The 10,726-nt window shown below is 35.7% G+C and overlaps 1 protein-coding gene across 1 annotated transcript; it reads right to left on the reverse strand.

Annotated features, from left to right (window-relative positions):
• Positions 1 to 320: 320 nt before the first annotated feature.
• Positions 321 to 1,386, reverse strand: LOC120126894 (thioredoxin-like protein CDSP32, chloroplastic). The gene has a single exon (XM_039144965.1). It carries the CDS (start codon positions 1,269 to 1,271, stop codon positions 366 to 368), a length of 906 nt encoding a protein of 301 aa, XP_039000896.1. The 5' UTR covers positions 1,272 to 1,386; the 3' UTR covers positions 321 to 365.
• Between the last annotated feature and the right edge of the window lie 9,340 nt (positions 1,387 to 10,726).

The raw sequence follows: 10,726 nt of genomic DNA on the forward strand, positions 1-10,726 counted from the left end.
ATGCTCTACATAATTTAAAGCAATTTCTTTTATGCCTCTCTTCTTGTTTTTAAGGATTTTAAAAGTGATTTGTGGTCATATATGATCGTTTGTAACGACTAATTAATGGGTAAAGAGATATATATGACCCCATTAGAAATTTCTTATTCTTTATGTTCATCATAGTCTCGTTGTCTGATTTTTAATCTTAAAGCTTAAATAATTTAGAATAATTTAGAATAATTAATTATGAATAAAGTATAGAAAATGTTGGTCCTTGTTTAGATATAGATTAATGTGGAGGACGATTCCATTTCATTACTGTAAAACGCACAATCCAATATAATAATCGATGTTTTTGTATTAGTTGATTTTGAGATCCCCCATTAATAAGTAACTCGAACTCCCTGGTATCTCAGAATCTCCCCAATAAGCTCTCCTTTCCCAGAACCAACATACCTTCCGCATATCTCTCCGTCTCTGATGAACAAAAACGTCGGCACCTCGACCACATCCATGTCCTTGAGGAACTGCATGCAGCTGTCGTTCTCATCACCGTTCATCCTCGCAAACACCACAGAATCCATCTGCTTAGATAGCTTAACCACCGTCGGATACACCTTGACACAAGGCCCGCAATGTTTGAGCCCCACGTCCAGAACAATCAGCTTGTGGTCAAGCTTGTGGTCTTCGATGATCTTCTCCACGTCCTCTCGACTGTGAAGCTGAACCACACCCGAATGACTGTCGCCGTAGTACAACACATCGCCCATAAGCTGGTCTGGTCCGATACCTTCTTCTTCATGGATTTTCTCCATGCTTTTGTAGAAGCTGAAGTGAGGGACTTTGGTGATTTTCTCCCTTTGGCAAAGCTCCCTGGTCTTGTCTGATTCGTCACCCATCACGAGGATGAATTCAACGTCGTTGCAAGTCCTGCTAAGTTCCACCATAAATGGGTAAATTCTGCTGCTGTGGTAACTGTAGCTAGTGGCATATTCGACCACAACAAGCCTGTTCTTAGCCTTTTTAAGAGCTTCGTCAAATTCCTCGATGCTGTGAACCTTCCGTACTCTCTCATCACTTGGAGCATCCTTTGTCCCGGGAGCAGCAGTGGCCTTGGTAATGAAGCGAGGCGTTGTTGTACTGGTTTCTGGTTTAATTGAAAAAGGTCTTGGCCTAGTAACAAAGGATGATGGCAGAAAAGAACCATGAGAGCGAAGAGAAGTGATTCTTGGTGCAAAGTGAAGATCAGAAAGAGGTGGTTTAGTTAAGAAATTTGTGATTGCAGCCATTACGAGATGAGGCAAAGGCAAGTGAGAAAGAATTAACGATCTTCTGTAGTTGCTTTGGGGGTCTCCACCTTCAGGAACAAGAACAAATATGGATTAAAAATATCTAAAATTCTAGTCGTCGAAGATGGTAACCACTCGTTTTGGCTTGTTCCATTCATATTATCCACATATTTTATTGTCATTCTTTTCTGCATTGTTGTTGAACACTTGGGAAGGTAGATTTTTATACGATCACTCACTTGGCTTGATTTTTCATTGTCGTCTTCGTTGGTGAAAAATAAATACAGAACTTTGTTTTGAGGTTGTTATTCAAACTAGAGAGTTAACATATCTAAAGTCTCCTTCACAAAAATCAACTGGGCTCCTATCAAATGGCTTAGTTTGAAGTTGTTAACTTGGCATGTGGAGACTTTATAACCAGGCTCCTACGTTGAGCTACACATGGGTCTCTGGGGTTTAAAAACTTAAGAAAATTAAGTTTTAAAAAGCATATAATTTTCAACTATATTACATTTCTTTCACACTTTCCCTTTATTTTCTTTCTAAATTGGAATAATTTGATTTTACACATAAGAATAAAATATAAGATCATTCACATTTCTTTTCTATAAGCACACTTAAAATTTGTTTTATTATACTTTTCCACTCTCTTCTTCTATAAAATAAAATTACTTATCAAAAAAATCTAAAAAAAAATCAACACGTGAAATTTATATAAAAAAATGAATGAAACTATCATAAATAACTCTAAAAAAATAATGATAAAATTACCCTGAATATTTACACAAATGGTCACTTTGTCCTCTGTTCTTTTCTTGGAGCATTTTATCCCCAACGTTTTAATTTTTATTCAAATACCTTGTTGGGGAGAAATCGTTAGTTGACTAACAATCAACCCATGTTAGAGATGTGGCATTTTTATGTGTCCAATTGGCGACGTGCCATATGTTAATCATCATTTTGGTTGATATCACATATCATACTTTGAGTGGCGTGACATGAATTTGTCACAACGCACTTCTAATGGGAGACAAGCTCATGGCTACATTATTTACCCGCTTTATAACCCATAACCGAAATCAATCCTTCATGCGTTGAAGTCCTACTCAAAGTCACGCTCCACTCTTGTCCTTTCAGGGTTGAACGCCACGCCGGTAGACTGGCAAGCCTGCTCGTGCAAGGCGTGGCTTGAGAAGGCGGCTTCCTCATTCGATCGTAGTGGTTTCACCAACTTTATTGTTCTGCTTTGGAACATTTGGAACAGGCGCAATAGGTGGGTGCATGAAAGAGAGTTACAAGCCGATCGAGAGGTGATATTTGCAGCGTGGGTCCTGGTTCATGACTATTCACTGGCCAATGACACTTGTTTATTAAGATCCTTTATGTTGAGAGCTATCCCAAATCACAGTATGAAGCGGCCATTAGAGGGATTCACTAAGGTCAACGTTGATGGTACATTTGTCTTTAATAAGGGCGAGGCTACAATTGAGGTGGTTGATCGCGATCACCATGGAATGGTGTTAGGAGGTGTTGATCGCAAGCTTGAGTCTCTGCAAACCCCGAAACAACAAAAGCAATGGCCTTTATCCATGGCATACGACTGGAAATAAAGAATGAATGGAGTAGTGTTACCATTGAAGGCGATGCAATTTCTATTGTCAATCGACTTGCAAACCGTCAAGTGGCTTCCACAACTTGTCTAAGATGATCAACATTACAAATTAGGCTTAGTCTTTTAACCATTGATGACGATGTCTTTACGACAAAATGATTGCCATAACGATGAGCTTTGTGCATTTGATGAGTATAAGTGGATCAGTGCCTATGTTCCCTACAACAGTATCACTCATGTTCACTAAATATGAAAAAAGATAAATGCGTAATCGAAGTAATTCTCAAGCAACGAATCATTTTCATTGATCCTTTTAACTGTCGCCTGAATGATAATTCAAGCAATTGAAAAATATTGGCATTGATGAAAATTGCCACCTCCCAAGAGCGCAATCAAATCTTCACCGAGCCAGAGCCAGAGGCTCCTTTGAGTCGGTTGATCTATCTATGTTACAACGGCGTTCAAAGCCTGTTGCTTGACAATTCCGGCATGTACTAATTGTTGCAAAATACGGCTATCGGATAGAGCAAAATCGCAACTGATAATTTGAGAAAATAAAAATGAAGATAAAGAAGACACAAATTTTACGTGGAAACCCCTAAATAATATAGGGTAAAAACCACGTGCAACGGTAGAAGAATTTCACTATGAGAAAATAGGAATTACAACTTCTCTCAATCTAACAAGGAGAAAACAATAACAATTCTCTCTTGATAAAAAGGAGAAAACAACTCTCAAGAAAACTCTCTAAATTCTCTTAGTATTGAGAGAAAGCTAAAAATGATTTGAGGTGATTTTGTAGCTAAATGGGTTAGGGTATTTATAGTTGAAACTTAAGAATTAATCTTGTAAATATCTTAAAGTATAAGGACTAAATGTGCAATTTTACCATCCATAAAAATCAACAATTTCTGCACCAAATTTTGACAAATTTTTTGTGCTTTCGGTGCAACAATTTGCACCACCGAAATTGCAAATTGCTTTGACTTTTCAACAATCTTCCACTTGAAGATTTGATTAGAACAATCATATATTCACATTATTCTTTCTACCTTATACCATCATGTTTCTTACGTCTCTTACAGGCCACAAGAGGATCGACACCAAGTAAATTTATCGGCATTGATCACCTTCGTCATGAAATCTACTATGTTATCTTTGGTATGGATCTTCTGCATATCTACCGTCCCTTCTTCCACCTTTTCACGAATGAAATGGTACTGAACTCGTATGTGCTTTTTCATTGAATGAAATGATGGATTCCTTGCTAGATGCAAGGCGCTTTGACTGTCATAAAACATAGATACATACTCTTGATTGTGCCCAAGCTTCTCCAATAGTATCTTCAACCAAATTGCTTCTTTACTGGCTTGTGTAGCTGCTACATATTCTGCCTCTGTTGTGGATGTAGCCACAACTGACTGTAATTTTGAAACTCAGCTTACAGCTCCACAAGAAATTTTGAATACATATCATGTAGTAGATTTGCTTTTATCTAAATCCCCTACATAGTCAGAATCAACATACCCATTGATAAGTAAATTTGATCCTCTGTAATATAATGCAACATTTGAGGTCCCTTTGATGTATCTCAGGATCCTCTTTACTATATTCCAATGCTCTTTGCTTGGATTCGCCATGTACCGACTAACCACTCCCACTGCTTGTGCAATGTATGATCTTGTGCATATCATAGCGAACATTAAACTTCCAACTGTCGATGCATACGGCACTCGAGACATCTCCATCATTTCTTCTTCACTGCTGGGACTCATACTGGAGGATAATTTGAAGTTAATAGGAAAAGGGATAGAAATTGGCTTACAATCTTGCATGTTGAATCGTGACAATATCTTATTCAAGTGATTCTTTTGTGAAAGCCAAATCTTCCTATTACTTCTGTCTCGGTGAATTTGCATCCCTAGAATCTTGTTTGCTGATCCCAAGTCCTTCATTTCAAATTCTCTAACCAGTTGTGCCTTCAATTCTTCAATATAGTATTTGTTGGGTCCTGCAACCAACATGTCATCCACATACAACAACAATATAACAAAATCTTTATCACCAAACCTCTTGAAATAAGCACAAGGGTCTGCATTAAGTCTGTTGTATCCAAGGCACATAATGAAAGAATCAAATCTCTTATATCAACACCTCGGCGCCTGTTTTAGACCGTACAGAGATTTGTTCAACCTGCAAACCAAGTTTTTCTTTTCTTTTTCTTCAAAACCTTCAGGCTGTAGCATGTAAATCTCTTATTCAAGATTTCCATGAAGAAAAGTTGTTTTAACATCTAGCTGCTCTAGATGTAAGTTCAATGTAGCACACATTGCCAAAACTACTCGAATTGTTGTTAGTCGAACCACAGGAGAAAATATTTTATTGAAATTAATACTTTCTTTTTGAGCATATCCTTTGACCACCAGTCTTGCACGATACCTCTCCACTTGATCGTCACCATTTCGCTTGATTTTGAAGACCTATTTGTTACCAATTGGCTTCCTTCCTTGTGGTAGTGGCACAAGGTCTCATATATTATTTTTATGAAGGGCTTCAATTTCTTCTTGCATCGTCATCATCCACAGTGAAGCATCTGAGTTGTTTATTGCCTCCCGGTATATTGATGACTCATCGTCCTCTGTTAAAAGGCAGTATGCAATATTTCCTTCTATAGCATAATCTGAGTGTCAATTGGGACATCTTCTCACACGATTTGATTAACGAGTTGTTGGAGATTCAGAACTCTCTAGTTCTTGTTCATCATATACTGGTTCTACTTCAGAAGAATCTCCTTGTTCAACCTCCTTTTCCACATGTATCTGTGTAGTCTTTGACTTTTCAGCTTTATCATCGTCTTCTTTTCTTTGTAGTTTATCTTCTACAAAGATAACATCCCTGCTGATAATCACTTTGCGGGCAATGGGATCCCACAAATGATACCCCTTTACACCATCATCATACCCTAAGAATTTGCATTTCTTGGATTTTGGATCCAACTTTGAAATTTCTTGGGAGTTGTACATTACGTACACAATACTTCCAAATACATGGAGGTTTGAATAATCAGCTGGTTTACCAGTCCACATCTCCATTGGTGTCTTCAGCTTTATTGCAGTTGATGGAGCTCGATTCACCAAATAACAAGTGGTATTGACTGCTTTTGCCCAAAATGATTTTTCTAGGCCTGTAGCCCTCAACATTGCTCTTGTTCTTTCTAACAAGGTTCTATTCATCCGCTCTGTCACTCCATTTTGTTGAGGAGTGTTCGCCACTGTGAACTGTCTTTTGATGCCTTCTTTCCTGCAAAAGTCATCAAATTCTTTACTTGTGTATTCTCCTCCATTATCTGTTCTGAAACACTTGATCTTATTTCCATAATCAAGTTTCACCCACGCTTTGAAGTTTTTGAAAGTTGAAAATACATCTGACTTCTTCTTAATAGGGTACACTCAACATCTCTTCAAGTAATCATCAATAAATGAGACAAAAGTATTTTGCTCCACCTAGGGATGTAACTGGTGCTTGCCATACGTCAGAATGAACCAATTTTATAACACTTTTGCCTCTAGAATTTGACGTGTTAAATTTCAACCGATGTTTCTTACTTGTTATGCAATGCTCACACAAAGTAAGTGATACATTTGTTAAGCCTGAAAGTAGTTTTTGCTCCACAATAACTTTCATTCCTTGTTCTAACATGTGTCCAAGTTTCTGATGCCATAACATTGCAGAATCTGAACTACATGAGGTAACAGAGGCATCTGCTTTTAGCAAAGTCTCTCCCTTCAGCATGTACAAGTTTGTTGATATCTTTTCACCTTTCATCACCACAAGCACTCCACTGAACACCTTCATGATTCAGTTTCGTGCTTCAAACTTGCTTGCATTATTATCCAACAATCCGTAGGATAATAAATTTTTCTTCAGGCCTTTCACGTGACGTACATCTCGAACAACTTTAATTGTTCCATCATACATCTTCAATTTGATGGTTCCCACGCCAATGATCTCTAAGGCATGATCATTGCAACTATACACAGATCCTCTTGAGACAGGTTCATAATGATGGAACCATTCTCTTCTTGAGGTCATGTGATATGTTGTGCCTGAATCAATGAGCCATATATCTGTAAATCTTTTTCTACCTTCCACGGTGATTGATGCTTCATAACATAGAGCATCTCCATCATCTAAAGTGTTTGCGGTATTGCCTTGTGGATTGGAGTTTTATTTAGACTCTAACAATCATTCTTCAAGTGACAATTCTTTCCACAGTTATAGCACTTTAAATTCTTCTTGCTTCTCGACTTTGATCTACCACGTTTGTGACTACTGCTTTGGCCACGTTCTGTTGATCTCCCTTTCATCGTTGTCAACGCTTCTGCTTGTTGAAGATTTACTTGTTTGTCTTCCTTGTTCTTGTGCTGATTTTCTTCTTGTAGAATAGCAGTTACAACGTCATCGAAGACTAGACTGGTGACATTACTATTTGTCAAGTTGATGATGAGTTGATCATACTAATCAGGTAGACTTTGAAGTAGAAGTTCAACACGTTCTTATTCTCCTATAGTACATCTTAAGGATGTAATATGAGAAAATAAAGTGTTCAGCGTGTTTAAATGTAACACCCCCAACCCGTATCCGACCCGGATATGAGTCCGAAGTGTCACATTGACTTTTCAAACATTTATTCTTATAGAATAGTGAGTAATTTAAAAACTTTGATAACATTTAAATTATTCAAAACGTTTACAAAATATATAAGAGTTCATACCATTTATATCTTTAGATTAAATTCCAACTATACTCTATAAACAGTACATATATTTTCTGATCTGACATTTGGTAAGGAAAACTGACCTGTCTTGCTCCGCATTACTCTTTACTCTTCTCAAAACCTACGTGTGAAACAATCACACGCTAAGTCGAAGACTTAGTGAGGCATAACGACTTATAATGCACTTCATAACATATATCAATACATGCATGTTCTGTTCTATCATGTTATACCAATTCCATGCATTCTTCGTATCATATAAAATCATATCAAATTAATTACAGTAAATACATATATACACATAATTCATCATTAACAGTTTATCATGTAATCACATACTTTTATGGTTAACCCTTTCAATCAAACACTATACACACACAACATCATATCATTTCTATAACATTTATCATACCACTAACATATATTTGTTCATATCTCTGGATTAGCCCATGTACATATGTGAGAACTATCGATATGTGAGTCTATAGAGGTTGTGCACTAATGCTGTCACCACAGCTCGTATAATTGCACCGAAGTGCCGCGTAGAATTGTACCGTAGTGCCATATAATGATGTCCATAAGGACCACATAGAATTCCTTAAGAATCATATACATATGCTAGGGATCAAGTATGTGTCTCTCAAGACTTCACACATGTTCCACAGAATATATATATATCCCGAAGGACCGCGTAGAATTGCACCGTAGTGCCATATAATAATGTCCATAAGGACCACATAGAATTCCTTAAGAATCATATACATATGCTAGGGATCATATATGTGTCTTTCAAGACTTCACACATGTTCCAAAGAATATACATATGTCCCGAATGACCGCGTAGATCCTCGACTCTTGGCATGCCAACTATACCCCTAGCTCTCATGACACATAACATGGGTGTTATCATTTATTTCATTTCAAATATTCACATAAACTTGTAATTCACTTTCACATATCACGTATCACATAGCTTCTTTTCATATTATCACATAGTCACGTAGTTCACTTACACGTAGATTATTTCCATATAATTCACATGTCACATATGTCATGTTTTCATATAATTTCTATCATTTCTCACCCAATCACCTTTATTCATGTAAACATACTTATCATATCTTGTTCACATAAGACCATATACTTCATGTAATATATAAAAACACCTAGAACACTTTCACGTAGCTTATAGTCATAGGTCTTATCTCATAACATATACTTGTTTTCACATATATATTTCATATCATTTCTTATACCATCACATAATTCATTTAACATACATAACATATTATGTAACATTATAATAGAAATACCTATAAGTCATATCACTTAGAGCACATATATACTTATAGTCACATTGCTTATATCTTAATCTTATGCCTTCTCTTAGACATATATATATATATTCACATGTTCAGGTAATCCACCATTTCATCACATAATTAGGTATTCATGTAACTCATTTCATTTCATATCCATCTATATATATATATATTCTCAAGATTTATCCTAATATAAATCATATAGCACTCTTATAATTCATATTCATATTCATCTATGTCAGACTTATAAACACATCTCACTTCTATTATTTCTTTATATATATATAATCTAATATGTTTACTTAATTCAATTTCATATAACTCTTATAATCTTCTCATATAGCTTCATAAATTTTTATCATACAACCCATGTGTTATAGTTTTATTTAAACATATGAATCTTTCCCATCTAGCTTATCTTATATGTTCATATTATTATTTATGTTCAAATCTCCCAGTTAGTGTACTATTCTCACATCATCCTATAGATCAATATTATCTAGCTTATTTCACTTCTCATTTAATAATATAATTCTATTTTACTATGATCACATAGTTTATAACTCATATACTTCATAACCTTTCTTATGTAATCACTTATACTTTATCACTTAACACATAACAGAACAGATCAATCCATATAATCAAGCATACATACATGCATATTCAACTCATGCCTTTAATCATGAATTCATATGTAACACTTCAGGAAATAGACTCATCGCAAGTCTTATTCCCATCGCACATCATATAATATTGAATATGCACTCACCTGGCCTCACTAGTCAATTCCAATCTCTTATCTTTCTCTTGATCGATCTTACTTGCCAAACGTTCCGGAATTGCTTTATGCGTGGAATCTACATAAATGTACATTTCGAGGCAATCATTAGATACCTACACCTTGTAATTGGATACTAGCAACTTAAACGAACTTATTAAATCCATATTCACAATTTCCTTTAGGGGGAATCGGTTCCCTACTATGGGGGTATCGATTCCCTACAGACATTCTGGAAATGTTGTTCGTTTGAAGGGGTATCGGTTCCCCTTGAATGGGTACCGATTCCCCTTGCCCAGAAATCATATTTTCAACCCGAAAATTACTTCATTTCCACTCAAACACTTCATATATCATCCCCTTTTCATTCTTAACTCTAGTACACATACTTAAACCAATCTATATTCATTTATTTCATCTTAAACCTCAAAATCCTATCTTCCATATGAGATTCAAAAATCATACCAAATTTTCAATGTGTTCTAATTCCAATTCTAACACTTCATACTTCTTAATTAGATTGATGACAAGTCAAATTCATCTCTAAAACTTCAACAACCATACCATATCAAAATTTCATCTTAAAACTCATATTGCAAATTCCTTCATAATTCCTTTATCTTATTGTTTAAATCCCATATAAGCTTTCCTTAAGCTTATTTAATACCCAAAGAATCAAAACTAAGCTTAAAACTTAAGAATTAACCAACTGAAATTAAACTTACCTTTGCCTTGCTCTCCCACGTATGAAGAAGAAGAAAGGAGCAGAGAACTCTGGATGCTTCTCAAATGTCCCACATTTATATTACCTTAAAAAAATTATAAAAATCTTTCTGGTCAAATGACCATAATACCCTTAATTTCCTTTAATAATTACCAAATAACCTTCAATATATATATTCAAATAATCATTGAATTCTTTCATTCTTCTACTTTAGTCACCAAATTCTGAAACTTTACAAT

The sequence above is a fragment of the Hibiscus syriacus genome, unplaced genomic scaffold, assembly GCF_006381635.1.
Source record: "Hibiscus syriacus cultivar Baekdansim isolate YM2019G1 unplaced genomic scaffold, ASM638163v2 tig00000132_pilon, whole genome shotgun sequence".
NCBI classification, from domain to species: Eukaryota; Viridiplantae; Streptophyta; class Magnoliopsida; order Malvales; family Malvaceae; genus Hibiscus; species Hibiscus syriacus.